We start from the raw sequence: 20,129 nt of genomic DNA, 5'->3' as shown, positions 1-20,129 counted from the left end.
AAGAATATCCCAAACGTGTTCAAGGGGGTTCAAATCTGGGCTCATTGCTTGCCAGGGTAGAGTCGTTATTGCATTGGCCCTCATGGTAATCCACGACCGCATGCGAACGATGAGGCCTGGCATTGTCATCCCTGTACTGAGGTCGAGTAGCAAGAGGGTGGTTGTCAAAATGAGGAATGACGACTGGCCTCAAAACGTCCCGAATGTACTGAGCCCCTGTTAAGTTGCCCCTTATGGTGACCAAATCCAACCTGCAATCATGAGAGATACACCCCAAAACCATTACCGAGCCGCCGCCGTATGCAACAGTCGGTTTAATGTTCCTGGGGGTGTAGGCCGTGTTCCAGTGCCTCCAAACTCTCGTTCTTCCATCAGTGACGTGGAGCAGAAAGCGACGTTCGTCTGACCAATGGATCCGTCTCCAAGTTTTCAGATTCCAGTTCTGTCGCGCAATACACCATGCTAAACGAGCAGCTGTGTGTTGATCTCTCAAGGGACGCTTTATGATTCGTCAAGCCCTCAGTCCTGCTGCTTTCAGTCGGCTCCTGGCGGTTCTGGTGCTGAAACGACGATTGGGCAACCACAGCTGTTTGAGACGAGTACTTGTTAAAAAGGGTTTTCGGCGTATGAGACGAAGAAGGTCCCTGTCTTCGCGATGTGTCGTCACAGGTCGTCACGGATCACCGGCCTGAACCTTTTTCTGGACTAAACGGCTTACGACAGTGTGATGATAACCCAAATTCCGACCAATGGTATTACAAGACATTCCTGCGTTATGCATACCGATTAATTGCCATCTTGTGGCGTTTGATAATCGCCTTCGTGCCATGGTCACACAATGTCATGGAATACTATCAATTGTTTAAAATCGATCTTAAGATAGCAATTTTGTTTGGATATACTGCTTTTAGAAATACTCGAAGGTAGCATGCTGCACGGGCATACTGTGCATGGCACCTGACATTTCGTCACGCATGACTGATTACATCATCTGAGAAAACATTCTTCCCGTAATTATATCTTTCATGACTGTTACAAATATTGGGACCAAGCAGTAATGAAATATTTTAGGGTGTGCTTAACTTTTTTCTTTGTGTATACTTCTCCTGTTCTTAAGATTTTCTTGTTCAAGGGTTATCTAATTACTTTATTATGAACATTGTTAACGTAACATAATGTAATGCAACATCATGTTATTTCCTCAGCTTTCAAAGATAATACAAACATTTGAAAATAGTTTAAATAGTTAACTTCACAACATCTTGTCAGGTGTAACTGTAGCTGAGGTCACTATAACATGTCCTCAAATTACAGTAAGCAGGAAGCAGGTTCGAACCTGACCGGCAACATGTTTAAGAATTTTTTTTAAATCATTCACTATTTGAGTGTCATGTGAAAAATTAGTACCATTAATTTCAAGTGTTGTTTGCCAGTTTGTGGGTTGTTTAACGCCACACTCGGGAATATTCCAGCTATAGGACGGCAGTCTGTAAATAATACAGGTCTAGACCAGACAATCCAGTGATTGATATCATGAGCATCAATCCATGCAATTGGAATACGATGACATGCATCTACCAAGTCAGCGAGCCTGACCACCAGATCCTGTTAGTCACCTCTTACAACAAGCATAGTCTCCTCTTATGACAAACATAGGATGCTGAAACCTATTTTAACATGGATCTTCTAATGGTCTAATTTCAGGTGTACATTAGTTGAAATGTGCTTTTGTGTAGTCATAAATAATTGACAAACAACTGTCTATTCCTGAATAATAATGGATCATTTAAACAATTGTGTGATAATTGTTTGATATATAACAAGGTTAGCAAAAGTTCGGGTCCTCCAAACAATACAAGGGGAAAAAACCAAATTGAGATTTACTCTAAAAATTTATTCTTCATAAAATGTACAGTTTTTCTATAAAACAGACACTTGAAATGATATTGTGACATATACACTTGCCCAATGGCTGAAAGAAGCACATGTCAATGAAAACACAACAAGAAATCAATGGCAAAAGTAAGATCAACAATGACTGGAGAAATATACAAATATGATATTTAATATTTACTCACAAAATGGCATTTTGATTTCTATTATGTACGCTTGAAGTAACAATGATCATATGACATTGAGAAATGAGGAATGAATTGGCAACATGATGCAGACCAATAAATCAGACCTGCTAATGTTACAATTACTGACGTAGAATAGTCAAACAACCGTATAAATGAGGAACCTAGAGAAGATAAAGACTAAGCAGATGTGCTTTAAACAGCTTCCTGCAATATTCTTGGTGTCACGCAAGGTGGCTGGTGAGAATGCTGCGCAGTCAATAAATAGAATCTCGCAAAATAACCTGTTTTTATTCTTACATGCGACAATAATAGAAATGTATGTAATTATTGCCAGATGAAGAAAAAGGTGTTATTCAACATAATTGCTCACTAAATATGCAGGCTTTGTCTTGTGAACAGACTTGTTTAGTCCATGCTGATGCTAATAATCATACTTCCTTGTATATTCGGAAACAAAGAATGCATTCACTACAAAAAAAACAACAGTTATGCTTCATGATATCATCACAAGAAACCACATAGTGTGCTGTTATTCATTAATGTTTTGTTAATTCCCGAATACTTATTCGTGTCACACAGGAGTGGATATTTAATTGCACATGACAAACGAATCAATAGTTTTCATCAGTGTCGATACACCAATTGTATTGGAGATATTACAAAATTAATTGTACAAATTTTTCACAAATATAGACAGAAATATCAGAAAATAGAGTAATATCAATGATGATGAATTTACAAGTTGTTTTATACATTTAATAAATAAACAACACCTTCAACATGAAGTGATGACAAGGCTAAAAACAAAACTCTTGGTTCGCAGACACTGCCATGTTTTCAAACCCAACCCTGCACAAGGGACATATTATTTCTGTTCAAAGAACTCCCCCTGTGAATAGACACTTCTTAAAATTGATTGAGAACCAATTATTTCTTTTTATCAAGCCTAACACTTAGTGTAACACTCACAAAAGGTGAAGAAAAGATGTTCAATATCAAGTACGGTGAATCGTTGACACATTTTGGCACTGCTATCTAAACGTTCTCTGTAGAATCCACGTTCTACTTCTCATCTGATAAACATGAAAAATAACCATTCTCAGCACCCTTTTCATTGTTTCATTAAAAACTGAAGATGATTGCCATATACTTTGGATGTTGTAACATTTGTGTCATTTATCACATCTCTACAACACATGCAAAAGCAACAAAAGTCTCAGGAGCATTTAAACAGCATCCATATTTCCTCTCATAAACACTGTATTGACTACACGATGGGTTTTAGTGACTAAAACACTAAAACACTGGGCTTCTAACTGTTCGGTGAAATTCATGAGATGAAATGATACCTGAATAGTATTATCCAACAAACAATTTACATAGCTAAAAATGTCACCTTTTCTGGTCAGAAAACATTCTTATAATCAATGGTCCATCAAAAATGACCAGCCTCAAAAGCATGCCTCGAAAAGCTGTGAATGAAAATAATAAATATGAGGGGATTTATTAGAGGAAATATGACACACATTTCACTGAAAAATATTAATACTCATTTCAGTGAGGATACTGTTAATATTAAGCAACTAAATATCACCATAGGGTTCCTAACACCATATGCAAACCATTCAAAAAGGAGGAAAACCTAGGAATGATTTTGTCAAGAGAACTCAGTGTTTGAAATCATAGGGGTCCTGGGGTACGTGAGCTCTGCTCCGATATTGCCTCTAGGGATCTCTCAAGTCTACCTTTTAATATTAGGCTAATAATAAGGACATTCCTCACGGTTTCAGACACTGTAATTCATTCACTGTTGGGCCTACTAGCTACCTGAACATGTCCTGTTGTGACTAGTTACATGGTGTTCCAAATATTGGCTTATGTTGGAGGATGTGAAATATGTATTAGTGAAATCAGCAGTACTTGTACACTATCTATCATGGAGGTGATACCATGGCCGTGATGACTGCAGTCTTCAGACATTGGTAGCACTATGCACCATTGCAAATTAACACACTGGTAGCAATGTAAACCTTGAAAGCATTCATGCATTATTGAAATGCATTAGTTTAACGTTGGTCTTCCCAGATGGCCACCCATTAAACTACCCATACTCAAAGGACATTTTGACCAACAAATACCCATGCAACAAAGGGAAGCAGCTCAAGTAAACAGTAGTATTACCTATGTTTCACAGGAATAATAAATTTGCCAGTATGATTTAGTCTGTTGTAACATTTTCTGTGTTGACCAGGAAATGCTCCTACTTAATATGAACTGTTTTTGTTTCTGATAATGAACCATGAACAGATGCAATGACTCTTCAAACTTTAATGTACGTTGAGAGGCAGTTTCATTGGTCTGTTCGAACACAGGCAGTAATCAGTATGATCAACTGTCCGTTCACATATCAGTAAACTGTCAATGATCAAATGTTCACATAGATACCATTGCAAATCCTACATGCAGTTTTGCCTAAAGGATCAAATAGAATGAGTTGCAAGGATAATTATAGATTGACCGAGTGAATGCATTTATGTGCATTTTTGTTTTGTTTGTTTGTTTGTTCTTTAACGTCGCACTCAGCAATATTCCAGCTATATGTCTGCGGTCTGTAAATAATTTTGTCGGGACCAGACAAGCCAGTGATTGACATCATGACCATCGATCCATGCAATTGGGATATGATGACATGCATCAACCAAGTCAGCGAGACTGACCACCCGATCCCGTTAGTCACCTCTTACGATAAGCACAGTCACTTTTTACGGCAAGCATGGGTTGCCGAAGACCTCTTCTACCCCGGATCTTCATGAGCATGTCTGAGTATCTGTTTCTGTGTGATTGGGTTTTCTGGAATCATGAGCAACTCAAACCCCTGTGTTTGCTGAACGGGCACTGTTTCAGATGCAAGGACATCTCTACACTTACCAGGTGTACAAATGCAGACATAATACACTCACAGAACAGGGAAAAATCGGTTGATGTGGTGGAGGGCCCTGATTGATGCAGGATGTGCATCCTTACCATTTCGTGAAACCATGAGCACCGGTACGGTGCAGACAAACCAGAAATCATAATCAGGGCAACTCTTGGATTCAAACAATGATCATAGGATTCTTGCATGCCAAAGGGATGCAACTCTGCACAGCGAATTGCCAAGTACGAGGCAACAGGACCACCTACGCCCCCTTGTCAAAACAACATTGGTACAATTTGATCTAAGAAAACAAATCTTACCCATCTACCTACCTTCCTGTTGTGAAATCCAAGCATATAGACAAATCAATATATTTTTTTAAGATGACCTAGTCAAACCATCTCAACAAGGAGGTAACAATTGCACTGGTGCTTTCAGATATGGAATGGACAAGCAATAACATATTCTTGAATTTACTGGTAATCGTACTCCCTAGTTGAATCGGTCAAGTCAATCAGATGCATTTAACGATGACAAGCAAAGTAATTCTGATTCAAAAGACCAAAACATAACTAAATTCAAATCTCTTCTATGACTTGCAAGTACAGTCAAACAGAGATCACTATGCTAGCTTACTAAACACTCTTGCTGCTCTGCCAGTGAATGACAACTTTACTAGTAATAGCACAAACCCATTTTCAATAACATGTATGTAAGTGACTAGTACTTGATCAAAAAGAACTCTCACAATCACATAATCTCAGCAGACAATTAGACAACAATTACACTTGATTACAGAATATTTTAACTTTCTATATTGCAAAGAATATTTCAGTTCATCAAATGAGGACATTTCGATAACATAATAATAAGATTCTTAAAGTTTTCTACGAAAACAATCATGTTCAGTATTCTGATGTAATTATGTCTTGCTAACGGTAAACATCATCAAAACATCATCAAACAGACTCATCATTTTACAATAAATGCAGATTGTGATAAAATACAAATAAAACTGCATTCAGTCATTAAAGAACATCTTCCCGAGGCAAGAGTGTCCACTAGCTTATATCAAAGCCTAGTTTCTACCCTTGCACCACAAAGCCACTTTTCTTGGCTTGACCATGGCACCACCTCGTGTAGATCAAGAGTTGTGCCCCTTGTAATGAAAATATGATATCCAATCAGATCGCTGTTGTAATCTTGTATAGCTTTACAAAGATGGCGACTACCACAGCCGACGACCAAGTCAATCAGAAAACAGAAACATTTGCGATTTCATCCCTGACACAAAAACATAGGCAATTGTTGGGGGGTTCAAAAGATGAAAAAGACATATTCGTGCCAACAAAAACAGGCAGCGGTAAATCACGTTCATACAAAAGTGTACCAGATGGGGATGTTGATTTTGTGAAACGTTCTCTGATTGGACTATCGTCATGTCCAATCATATTTAGCACAGGAAAGTGGGCTTGATGCTGCAAGGTTGGAAACAAGACTTTGATAAAAAGGCTAGTGGATGCTCTTGCCTTGGGCAAATGCTAAAGGACAGCACTAGATCATACAACAAGGGAAGCCATACCAGACTCAGCACAATAACCACAGTTACACAAAGATTCAGACAAACACTGAGGTCAACTACATAATTTGTCACATTACTAAAAACAAAAGCAAAGTTACTATTTTTGCCATCAGAATAACTGCAATGTACCACTGAACGCTATCCTCTGCTTCCAAATATGGTCAAAATATAAATTATCTCCCTTGGAAGTTGGAATCATGGCCCCTAATGTATTGATAAAAGCATTCTTATAAAATATAATACCACATGTAACAGTATCCATAATGGTGAAAAGTTTGAGAAGCACTAAAGAGGGCAACAAGTGTACCACACACAACTGACATGGCAACGGCTAATGTTGTCGAATGACGCATGCAAGATGCTGAAGAGCTGAAGAGCTGAAGTATGTTCAAAATTGTTCCACCGAGAATGAGCATTAATGTGAAACCGAATACTTGTTCAAAATTCAGCAATGACATGTATTTCCTGTGCAAAGACACACCATGTCTCCTTCTTGCTGGAGTGAGATTCTACGGTAGCTTCATGTCCGTTTGAAAAATGGCAGAATCTTCTCATACCACAGATAAGCAAGGTCAAAACTGGAACAACTCGTCTCTGACGCGCTTCTCAAAAACTCTGGAATTAGTCACATCCTTGAGCCTTTCTGCTGCAACACCTGTAAGTCAAGACAACACCACAAAATTAATGTACTGTCATAATGATGGTGTTAAATTGTAGGAGTTTATGAGTGTCCAGATAAAGACAAGTGTTTATGTTGTTTGTTTCGTTTTGCTTGTTTGTTGTTTAACGTCGCACTGAGCAATATACCAGCTGTATGACTGCGGTCTGTAAATAATCAAGTCTAGACCAGACAATCCAGTGATCAACATCATGAGCATCGATCCACGCAGTTGGGATACGATGACGTGCATCAACCAGGTCGGCGAGTCTGACCATCGATCCCATTAGTCACCTCTTACGACAAGCATAGTTGCCTTTATGTTGTTTGTACACCAGTTGAAAGGTGCAAACTTACACACCTAAACAAATTCTGGTTAATATGAATGAGTGAGTGAATTGGGTTTAATGCTGCTTTGAAAAGTGTTCCAGTTACATCACAACGTCTCAGCTTGATGCTGGAGGAAAGCCTGAAGTGATGCAGGTCTTTTGTTTACCACTTTGTTAGAAAACCCTCAAGTATGCGTACGTAGCTGACAAACCTAGAAACGTAATTGATGCAAACCAGGATTCAACCCACGACCACACGTTTCTGGTGTGCCAAAGGGACGCAACTCTGGACAGTAAATTGCAGCAACTTGGCTGAAAAGCCACTGTTGGTAATGTTGGCTAAGCTGGTGACATGGAACATGAATTTCCATCATATTTAATTATAGATAATCGTCTCCGAAACACAACATATCTCATTTCTCTGGCAAATAAAAATCATCATAAACACAGGATCCAAATATTCAGTTTCATAACGTGCAAACATTTCCTTCAGCACTGTAAACTTTGACTTGTTTAAAATTTATATTCCAAACAATGCCTGAATGGGAAGATGATCAAGACCCACCTTGGCACGATCTGTCGACTCACTCTCATGACCATTGACAATGTTCGGACATTCTTTGGAGACCACGCATAGAAACTCTGCATGATCTTCTGACCCGTAGTTGTACTGGGATCCTATGTTGATCAGCTTGAAAAGAAGATATAACAAAGTTACTAACTCAAATAAAACCACAAGCATTCTGTGACCTTATCCATTAGCTGATGACAGCCAATATGAAAGAAGTAAATTTAAGAAAAAATAAATTTGCAGCAGGAAATTTGTTAAGTAAACTTAAATAGTCTTAGTGAGTAAATGTATACCATTTTAAGGCGTCAATTGCGATAATATGATTGTGATTGCTGTAAATAACGGTGAGTTGGTAAAGCAGACCTAATTGAATAAGGCAAGCATAGGGTACCGGAGGGACACACGATTTCATCGAAATTAATGTAAATATTATTGACTGAAAGTTTGACTACTATTAATAAGATAGATTCAGTAGATTACAAACGTGAGTCCCCATATAAAATGAACACTTTTCATTATTGATGGCGTAACGATATGATTAACTTGCGTATATTCATTACGGATTTGTTAATATTCTATTTCCGATGACAGATCATGACGAGATGTAGTTTTAGGTTGGAGGTCCAGCTTATCTACCGCACAGAACATTTTGATATAGATTTAAGGACCAAGTTATCTATGATATCGGCTAATCTATGGTCATATATGGTCCCATAATTTGACTGGTTTCACCATCACCACTCCCTACACTACAGATAACAAACTAAAGTGCTAACTGCCATCCAAATTACCTGTTCAAACTTCCAGCCATCAGACATTGTGGACACCATCTGTGTGAGCTCCTCCTCAGAACACTGTAGCACTCTATATACATTCTTCATATATGTCTGGAAAACATGGTAATAAAGAAAGTCTTGATTGTTGCATGGAAACCTTGTTCATCTATTCAACAAGTTCTAATGGAAACAAACAATTCATCATCAAATAAACAAGTAACTGACAATAAGCTCTCTAAGTTCGTTCTTTGGTTAAGTAGCCAAGCGGCTTCTAACATGAATATTTTAGGAGCCAATCCTAAACAGATATGGACACCAGTTATGTGGCGAGCAGTTTATAAATGTACCCATGTCAAGATCAAAGTCGGGTCTTCAGCGTGACAAGTGAATGCTTTTAACCACTAGGCTACTCGAGCTACCCCCTTCTGTATTGGCTATTTTACGTGTGGTGAGTTGTCGACCATCCATAACACAGCATTTCTTTATCAAGAGTTTACTTTGAGGTGTCAGTTTAAGGTCTTCCTGATTATCTTCAAGACTCTCTCTTCCTCTTAAACTCTACCATCCACCACTTAACAGTGGTAAAGGAAGGAGCATCTTCCCCTAAAGTTGACACCATGTCTGCTTGGAAGACTGTTGGAGTCATCTCTTTCAGATGGAGATACTTGATCACTACCAGACTCATCAACAGACAATACCTAGTCATTTTGATGCCTGCAAAACTGTGCTACCTGGTCGTGTATTTGGTTCAAATGCAGCCTGTAAGCACCCTGTGTAGTTAGGCTCAAAACGTTTCAGCCACTTTTCGTATCAGTTGTTATAGGCCATTGTGACGACCGTCGCAACATCAAATAAAAGTCTGGAGATAAGGAAAGTAAGACACTTACCTGGTTTTGTTTGGCATCTCGTTCTCTGATCTTATCCTTGGCCAGCTTTATCAAATCGGTGATGTTGTAAAACTCAGCTTCCTCCAAAACACCTGAAAATAGACACACGTTTCCATGAAGCATTCTCTTCCACTTGTCAACTCCCAGGTGTAGAGCATCGGTTTTTGAGACAATTAAGGTTGGTTTACCACAACAGCTTAATCAACATTTGGTGTTTTGACATTCAATCAAATACACTGACTAAAAACAAATTCAAGATAACTAATGGTATATACTTGCTAGTGTCTAAAACTCTAAGCAAAATATTTACAAAAAAGTTTCTACGTAATATTTGTTTGTTTGTTGTTTAATGCCACACTCAGCAATATTCCAGCTATATGGCGGTGGTCTGTAAATACTCAAGTCTGGACCAGACAGTCCAGTGATTGACATCATGAGCATCTATCCATGCAATTGGGATATGATGAAGTGTACCAACCAAGTCAGCAAGCCCGACCACCCAATACTGTTTGTTGCTTCTTACATCAAGCGTAGTCACCTTTTTCGGCAAGCATGTGTTGCTGAAGACCTATTCTGACCCGTTTTAACTTTTAATGTAAACTGAAGGACAGGTTTTCATATTAATATGATGCAGCATGAAAAGTAACAGTAACAGCATTGGTACTAGGGACCTATTGTTGCATTAAAAAGAATGATTCAGATCTCCCCTTGGTAAATTAATTAGGATGCAGGCATGATGCCATATATGATGTGGAACATGCACAATATTTGATACTTTGAACATGTTGAACAGAACTCCCTTAGTTTTCTATAGCATAGTTTTCTACAAACATAATAAGGAGGATATTACTTTGTTGAGGACCTTCCTTTTTAAGGTAAGGGATACATTTTCACTTTAGTCTTCCACATCCATGTCCCTCCCTTTGAACATGTTGAGGTTTACATTACAATCCCAATGTATGCTTTATCCTCACATGATTAATACAGGTCATTAAGGCTGGGAGTCCAAATTTTCTACGCCCGATACCCGACTAGGGCTGGGACGCTACACCAACTATGTGATCTGATGCGTATCCTGATACTCGTATGTGCTCTTAACTGTGGTGCACAAGCCATCTTTTTCAAAGTCAAAATGGCCAAATACTGTGTATCGCTAACGGTTGGCACAATGAATGAAAATATGTTTTCACTGCATATTTTCACTTCTAATTAGTTACAAATGCAAATGTTTAACTTAAGGTAAGAATCAACATTTTTTACTTATTGTGCGACTGTGATCAATACTTGTACTGAGAAGTAAAATATTGTGATCCACTGATGCATCAGTGTATCATCCCACTACCATGACTACTATACACAAACTCCTATCACCTGACCCTACCTGGGTACCAGCTGTATGTCTCAAGAGTTGGGTACAAAATGTGCGACTAGGAACTGTTTCACAGGAGCACTGGCAAAAACTATCGAGATCCATGCATAGACCGATCTGATTATGCATACACTGAAGTTAACTGAATTTTTATCTTTACTCAAACATATGAAATAAGAAGAAATGTGGGTAGTCAGAAAGAAATAAGAATATTAGAGGCTTGTAGTGTAACCATGGAGTTTTATTGTTCTTGTCATTAGACTATATATCCCATGACTAACCATTGCTCGGGTAGTCCTAGTACTCGGGACCCACCTGACACAAGTTACTCATCCCAGCCCAATAGGTCATAATATTTTCCTTAACAGTGAGATGATCTAACTCATGCCATGGTGATGCTTACCTTCTTCTGCAAGATCCTTATTTATGACAAGTTTCCCATGTCTCAAGTAATTGAGAACTGGGCCAAAGTAGGTGGGATCTCTATCAATGAGGTAGGCTCCTTCTTCATCCTGAAACACAATATTACTACATAAGATATTAACACAAGAATTTTTTTTAGCATGTTTAGCCACACATGCTAGCTGTCACAATGATAAAGAGTAATTGAGCGAGTATGGTTTTAAGCCGCTTTTAGCAATATTCCAGCAATATTACGGTGGGGACACCAGAAATGGGCTTCACACATTGTACCCATGTCAGGAAACGAACCCGTCTTCGGCGTGATGAGTGAACACTTTAACCACTAGGCTACCCGACGCCCCCACAATGATAAATGTAGGCTAGCCTTACCATGCTTACTTTTGCTTTTGCTTAGTGGAAGCTGGTCAAGAGATTCTTCCTGGCTTACTAACAGTAAGACTGCATGCCAAGTATTTGGAGAGAGAACTTATCATGCACCAGTAAGGTCTGAGGGACACAAAATGGAGAGGCTTTTCGTTTCGACAGACTTTATTCAAAACCACGAGGGGGGAACAATGGCAGAGTGCAGAGAGCATTGGTATGGGAGCTATCTCTATGACCCTTGCTCACACATAACTAGTCAACAATATTGGTGTAAACTTCCTCTTTTCTTTTCTCAAAGTCCATTGGCAGAAAGTAAATAAGAAAGACGGCCTTGTGCTTGCTGATTAAGATGGGACATATTGGTGATGGCATACACTAACCACCGTTTTCAACAAAACTTGCACAATATTGTCTATAATGCATAAGAAAATATGGTAACATTATGGGAAGAGTGAGAACCAAAACTTAATCAGTGCACATAGACTGACTGTAGCATAAGGTCATGAAAACATAACAGAAGACCTTCATGAGACTGTTTTCATGTCTATGTGATTATTCTGCCTAACACAATGAGTGAGTACATCATGACACCCAGATCTTCAAGTTCGTTGGACTTTATCTTTAGTTCTACAAACCTGTCTCTAGACTATTGTAGGGACATGTCCTTTGTGCTGTGGCGGTAGTACAGGACCCATATTCCCAACTGCTTGGAATGGACCTGAATTTCTACAATAACCCTGAAAAATGTGGCTCAAAAACAGTGTCACACTCTTCAACATGTTCAAGAAGCGACTTGAAAATGGCTGTTACCAAAGGTGGAGGTATGGAATCAGGCTGGAGTAATTTGCGCCCTTATGAACAACAGTTGAAATTTGTGGAAATTAAGTTGTAGGATCAAGGGCTGCCGCACTGCTGTCAGGTAGGATAGCAACTGGACTAACTTGACAAGAGTGTCTTTCACCCCAAGCCTTTGAATAAAAATTCCTTGCCATCACCTGTAAATGCCATGAAGGTCTCTCCAACAACTTCCAGGGCTGAGACATTGTTAGAAGTAGGTAATGTTGGGGAGTCAACAATAAGAGCATTCTCTACCTCCTCGTCATTGTCTTCTATCTCCAAAATGTGGGATATTTGCCGAACCTTTGTCATATACTTCCTGTCATGTTATGGTAGGTGTGGGCATGTACAAATGATGTACCGGTACTGAAAAAGTGATGTACTTCTGAGCATCCAGCTTGACTGCACGGAGGGCACACCTTGTTTGGGTGTTGAGAGAAGGCTTATAAGTGTCTGTTGGTGAACGAAGATCTTAGGTGGCCGACTAAAGATGATGCAACCCTCATAACGTTCACATCATCCCCTGTATGTATCTCATCTAAGAGAGATGATGGAGCCTGCGAAACTTCTGGTTTAATAGAAGCCAAAGTCTTCAGTACAAGAACTTTGCTTGAATGGTTTTGGCAAATCAGGGTGTTCCTTGAAATCATAGGGCAATAGTCAGCTACATGTCTGAACATAAATTCTGGTGCACTGACCTTATGAAGAGCTGTTCGTTGCAACATAGCGTCTACCTCCTCATTATCATTGGTAAATCCCCCCAAAGGGTCAAGGGCAGTTTTGGGGGGCCATGTGGCACCCGTCCACAAAGTTCCGATCCAGTGATAATGTGTATAAAAGATTTTGACACCAATTTTCAAATGTTAAACACCACTGTTTAGGTGCTCTTGTAGTGTTAGCCATGATGTGGGTGTAACTTGTGCTAACCAGTAAAAGCAATAGTGACTGACTGACTGCTGTGAAGCGATGGTGATATTTCGAATGTTTAGCATGATCCAAATGAATGTCAGATGTGAGAACCTATCCATAGCACTGCCACCACACCAGTAAGGTTTGAGGGACACTCCAGACGACCATAACACAAGAAGGAGCTTTTCGCCTTGAGAGGCTTTATTCAAAACCATGAGATGGGAACAAAGGCAGAGTGCGAAGAGCGATACTAAGAGAGAGGAGCACCTTTAGAATGCAGTACAACAACTTCTTCTGAGGACGATCTTTGCTGTAGGACACGTATCTCAAAGACATGCAAACAGGTTTTGTGAGAATATATGATGGATGCGAACTTGCGACCTTCAGACTGTTACAGATTGAAATATACGTCCCCACTATTAAACTTAGTGCAAATTTACCTCGTCATGAAGATGTTACGGAACTGAACGGGAAGTGTTGAATAGGTGAAGGAGACTTTCGAAGGTTAAGGATAGGCACTGTGTCTCGTGACTTTAGTCTACCGACACTCACGAGTGATCCTGATGTCATTTGGCAACACTTGTCCCATTCCGTAATCTACACGGTACTAAGTGGTAAGGAAGGAGCCAGTACGGCCCCAAGCATCAGACGTTTAATTCATGAGTACACATGAATGACGGTTTGGGTGATTTTGTCACAGAAAGGTCGGAGTTGGAACACTGTAAAGATAACATGGATCAAAGGAAGGAACTAGGGAGGCATCGGCATGACTAATGACGCCATGAGGGTGAGTCGGCATTTGAATCATTATGATTAGACCTACTGACGAAGAGTTGTGAGTGAAGGTGGAAATCCATGAGAGTTTTTGCAGCCAAAACATTTGCCAGGAAACTACTTCATCCTGGTCACTAGGCTTCTTTTTTTTTGTGAGAAGAATAAATGCAACTGAAAAAATGAAAAAAATAAAATAAACAAGAATATCAAGTGCATTTGCATGCTTCGTGTCTTCATCTTCCATGCTTAAAAACAGCAATATTGGCGATGGGTTATATTGGAGAGTAGTGCTCAGCAAGTTGTTTTCACTTGGGATGGACAATGTACACATTAACCTCGAGAGAGAGATCACTCGCCACAAAAATGCATGATAAAGTTGCAAAGTAGACATTGACTTAGACACTAGCCAGATGCACGAGCCAAGTAAAACCAAACTGATCAAAAATAGATCTGAGGCCTAAATTTGGTCCCTCTGGTCAACTGACTCACCTTGTCCGTGTTCAAACCAAGGTCGGGGTCTTCCTGCACCAATCTATAGAGGAATGATTTAGGATCTCTGCAGAGAGTCGTTCTTGTGGTCATAAATATGGTGCCTCCGACATTTAACCTCACCCACTCGGCCTTCCTTGTTTTGCTGTCTTGCCTGGAAATTGAGTTGACAGCACTATGATTTGTTTCCATAGTTTCAGTCGACATGGTGCTTGTGATTTAAACCCCCCTACTTTAATTAACCCCGATATAAAAAGGTACCCAATGCCCTTCCTACAACTACTAATCTATCTGTCTAATCCTTTTCCTATTCAAAATAGTAACATTTTTACGTCCTATTTCCATTATGTGGACGCCATACTCTACGATTCTCAAATCTCGTTCCTCGAGATCTCACGTTGTGTCATAACCTTGGTTGAGGGCAAGGTCAGTCTCTCCGTCGCCATTTACACGCTGCGAGGATGGCTGCTAGAAGAATTGCAAAATCAGCTGTCGATTGGACAGCATTTGCTGAAAGGGTCCCAGCCAACCAGCGGGATTTCTTTAGAGCCTTCAAAGCAAAATCAGAGAGCATTGTAAACAGGTCTTGTTCATTTACTTTGCTATCCAGAAATATATTTGTTTGCAATAGAATTCTGTTGGCATGAATGTCAAATACTTCTTTTCAATGTCAATGGAAAATACTAAACTGTAGATCTACCTGTTGACATCTGTGTTCATTTGTCAATTTTAGTTATTCGTTTTTAATTAGGATACGAAATGAGTATATATGCAATATTTAGTATTATTTACATCTCCCGACTGATGAATAAACCCCTTCACATATATATGCTGTTGGGAGTAATGGCCTGCACACCGCTACAGAAATATACCCTTACCAAAATCAGAGTACAAAAATGTACACAAGCTGGCCAATATTAACACTGCTAAAGTCAGAATTGTAGGGGATTTAATAAACATCATATTTGAGGCATGTTGCACACATGAATGAGTTTAAGTTACAATGTGAAATTTATTACCAGGGTAAGCTATGTTTCTGTGAACATAAGGTACCTGTGATTTTACCTGTACATTTTCGTAGTGCCCATGACAACACCAACAGCCTTTCAATTGATTAGAAATGTCCCCATTGCATATCCATGTTTATGTTCAGTGTTCAGAGTTGATATAATAGACACTAAGATATGTGTTACTATTGTGTACTGGTGTAGGTGATTTCTTTTTTTCAGCGTATCTTTCAATTTGTAGGAAGAGGTATATTTCTAATTGGGACTTACTCAACTGTATCCGCTGAACATTTGTTTTGTAGGTGTTAGCTTCCAGTGTAGCTGTGACAAAGAAGTCTTGACACACTTGATTTTGTTCCAGGGTCCACCAGTATCCGGAGAGCCTGCCTAAGCTTGACTTTTCGTTTTACAAAGCTAGACTTGCAAACGCTGCTGTTGCAGAACAGTTTGAAAAACAGGTAAAACATTTTTATGTTCATAATCTTATATGTGATATGTGATGGATGCCTGAAACAGCCTGACCTGAACAAATTTATCTTCAGTCATATCAATTTATGGCCCCCCCCCCCCCCCCCCCCTTAAAATAAAACACTGTGGAAATTACAGATGAGAAGAGGGCCTCAGTTTCACATGCTTATCAAAGGAGCTAAGTAAAACAACATAGGTCGTTGCGCATACTATCAGGCAAGATTTACAGAGCGCAGCGATATGACAGCAGCCTGTAAAATAATTGAAAAGGACCAAGTGATAAGATGGGGCAGTCGGGTAGCCTAGTGGTTAAAGCGTTCGCTCGTCAAACCGAAGACCGGGGTTTGATTCCCGTGATGGGTACAATGCGTGAAGCCCATTTCTGGTGTCCCCCTGCCGTGATATTGCTGGAATATTGCTAAAAGGGGCGTAAAACCAAACTCACTCACTCAAGTGATAAGATTAAAGTGGTCATGGGACATTAACAAGCAATGAAGCCAGTCACCGAGGCTCATCACCAGACCCACTGAATCACATTTTGGCAACAAGCATAGACTTTCAGGTGTCAATTCTAACTGCTGTATAGCTGTAATATTGCTGACAATGCTCAAAACAACTTTTACTCTAGTTTTGAACATTATAAAGTTGAAGCATTATGGACTATTCTGAGAGACATGTCTTGCATTTACTGCACATACAGAAAAAACGACCCATTTAGGTAAAACATGGTTCCTAACTTGATGTCTATGTTTCCAGTACCAGAATGTTTCTGTACCATTTCCGAAAGACAAGAACAATTTGCTACAGGAGGTAGATACCCAGGAGAAGAAGGCTGTAAGTTTGCATTTGTTATAAGTCAAGCAGCAGTTGTTATCATGTATAGTTGGGCACAGGTGGTCCAGTCATCTAAAGCCATGTAATTCACAGAGTACCAGAATCCTATCATGTTGTGTTTGAATCACAGATTCACCAGATTCTTAAACATCATGTCCATGCTTGTGGTTTTCACTAAAATGGTAAATGTTTACGTCCAGCATCCTTTCCCGATTTACACGGATGTTTATGAAATGCTGTTCAAGTAGGTGTTAATAAGATGGTGTTAAACCCTCCTTACTGAATTATGATTTTACTTAGGTTTATCAATTGCTGTGATTCTATTGGGGATGCTACATGTTAACTCGGTGAAGCATTGTTAAGATAGGTGTAACAAAAACGATACAAAAGGAAATATTTACCATGGATGGCATTTTGAATTTGTGTTGAAATGTGACAAACCTGGTGATATTATTTTTATGGTAAATAAATACAGCATTGTTCTGGATTGACAGGAAGCTGACAGCAAAGCTTTCGTTGGTGTGCTTCAGGGACAGATTAAGGAAGCCAGGATGATGGTAAGTTGATCTGCTGTATAGACCTGATTCACTCCAAAGTTGGTGACAGCTGGTCTGTCTGAACATTCCAACTGTGTAAATAACTGAATCATTTGTGGCTTGAAGTCCATTTTTATGGGTACAGTGATTCTCCTCCGAAAGAAAAAACCATTGAAGCACGAGGAACTAAGTCTGAGGTGCTGCTGGTGTTACTATCCTTATTATAATCCTCATGTTTTATTTTGAATCAAGTGGAGGAGTACCAATGTGTTTTATCGTTTGTTTCGGAGTTCATCTTGTGAATGCTGGAATCTATTTTGTGAATTGAAAACCAACTTAATCTGAATTATTGTGTATTGATAATATATGTATTTATGAGGCTGAAATTAGCCTCATAACTAGTTGGTTAAAACAGCTTTGTCTTTCTGTCAAAATGCAAAAAACATTAAATGCATTAAGGAGCAATGCAGGATAAGTTAATAAATATGAAATCTCAGCAACTCAGTACACAATTCCTGTTTTGTTGCTTTCCATTCCTCATGTTTTATTGGTTCAACTAGTCTGCGTTCATTGCTGTATTTTTCATATTTGAATGGACATGACTTTATGAAGTTCCCAACACTTGTACGTGAAGTGAGTCATTTTCTTGACTTGATGTTTACAGCTGGACAAGCTGGGGAGCATCCCTCCGCCCGACCAGATGACACACGAGATGTACGCCTACTACTTCCCTGACAAGAGTCTGGACCCTGTGAGCAAGCCCACATTCTGGCCCCACATCCCCATGCTACAGCCTGGCCACAAGGATCACGAGTACATCAAGTAATGAAACGTCCTGTAGGAAATTTATGCCAGAAATATTGTGTGACAGTAACTTCAGATACCCGTATGACTGGAACATTCAAGATAGATTTGTACATGTATTCGGTTCAACATTTCTGACTGTGTCCTGAACTAGAATAAATTCTTGTTTGCGAAGGTTGTTTTTGGTTGTGTTTATATCATGTAGATTATATTGGATTGGTTTCTCAGAACGTTGTAACCAGTACCCAAGTCTTCCAAGAACCAACTGTAGTGTTTCTTAGTGTTATCAAACACTTCATGAGATCCCTCCGTGGTCTAGTGCTAGAGCATCGTCCCGGAGTGTGGAAGGTCCGGGGTTTGATCTCCGGCCGCGTCATACCAAAAGATGTAAAAAAGATGGTACTTGTTGTTACCCTGTCTGGCGCACGGCAAAAAAGGGGCTAAAACAAGGACTGGTCAGCTTGGAGTCAATATACTGTGTCCGAGTGGGGTATTCATGTTAAATTGCGGCATGGTATCTCATTGGGCTAGCACTATAAGTTCACATCAGTTCGGACTAGAAAAAGCAGCAACACACACACAAGTGTATGCATGTGGCTATATCATGTATATAAGTACAATAATCTTGGACATGACATTAAACTGCATTTCACCTCACCTCACCTCACCTCAGAACATTGTAACCAGTACCCAAGTCTTGCAAGAACCAACTGTAGTGTTTCATGGTGTCTTCATACCTTCATGATCCAGATCATTGCTGGATCAAGAGCAGGCAACTCTTCACTCAACAATGGCCTTCATCTTCCAACGAAGTGTATGTCATGTTCACTTTAGTGATGAGTCAGTATTTTGTGCAAAGTGTCTGACCTCCAAACATTGTGGATTGATGTTTCATATCTAGTACATGTTCTGTAATTTGTAAAAGAACATGTAATAAGAAAGTGTTGGATACATTTCGTCTGCAGCTTATCTGTTGTACTTTAAGTGATTCTCCATTCTGTTATAATAATAATGTGCATTTTTATAACACCAAATCACATCCTCAAGCAGGCTCTTTGCGGCAGTCAGTGGATCAATGTGCATTCAATTTTCATTCTCAGCTCCCTGGGGAGTGTACATCCAAGCTGCCAGGTTAACATTCAGATATACATGTCATACTACTGGATACCCATTCACTGCTGGGTGAACAGTGGCATATTTTAAACAAAGTCATGTACCAAAGGAGACACCACATGTGCTGTTGTGATAAATACTGTATATCTTGGAATTAATGCATCTCCAAATTAATACGACTGCTGATCACCTGGACAAAAAATGTGACTCCCAGTTTTACACGAGTGGATAGAACTCTTGGCCCCCGCAGTAATAACTCACCGGATGCCTACTGTGTATTTCCTATTCTTTGAATGACATGGCTATATACTTCTGCTCAATAAACCATGTTTGTGTTTATATTCAAGATGGTATTTCCACTATCCAAAGTGTTTGTTGGTAGTCATTTTGGAGACATAAATG

At 39.4% G+C, this 20,129-nt stretch overlaps 2 protein-coding genes across 2 annotated transcripts; one reads left to right on the top strand and one right to left on the bottom strand.

Moving 5' to 3' along the window:
- Nucleotides 1-1,896: 1,896 nt before the first annotated feature.
- LOC139468351 (BTB/POZ domain-containing protein KCTD5-like) lies at nt 1,897-15,333 on the bottom strand. The gene is made up of 6 exons (XM_071250262.1): nt 14,966-15,333; nt 11,574-11,682; nt 9,802-9,893; nt 8,930-9,025; nt 8,133-8,258; nt 1,897-7,235 (listed from the first exon to the last, which is right to left on the bottom strand). Exons 1-6 carry the CDS (start codon nt 15,170-15,172, stop codon nt 7,206-7,208), a joined length of 660 nt encoding a protein of 219 aa, XP_071106363.1. The 5' UTR covers nt 15,173-15,333; the 3' UTR covers nt 1,897-7,205.
- A 58-nt stretch (nt 15,334-15,391) lies between these two features.
- LOC139469412 (ATP synthase subunit d, mitochondrial-like) lies at nt 15,392-18,788 on the top strand. Its single transcript, XM_071251577.1, has 5 exons — nt 15,392-15,548; nt 16,334-16,430; nt 17,197-17,274; nt 17,769-17,831; nt 18,475-18,788. The coding sequence occupies exons 1-5, from the start codon at nt 15,427-15,429 to the stop codon at nt 18,634-18,636; spliced, it is 522 nt and encodes a 173-aa protein (XP_071107678.1). The 5' UTR covers nt 15,392-15,426; the 3' UTR covers nt 18,637-18,788.
- The last annotated feature ends 1,341 nt before the right edge of the window (nt 18,789-20,129 follow it).

Source organism: Haliotis cracherodii, unplaced genomic scaffold, assembly GCF_022045235.1.
Source record: "Haliotis cracherodii isolate W230 unplaced genomic scaffold, xgHalCrac1.p SCAF_2, whole genome shotgun sequence".
NCBI lineage: Eukaryota > Metazoa > Mollusca > Gastropoda > Lepetellida > Haliotidae > Haliotis > Haliotis cracherodii.
The sequence above is the reverse complement of the archived record's forward strand: the minus strand, read 5'-3'. Positions and strand labels throughout refer to the sequence as shown.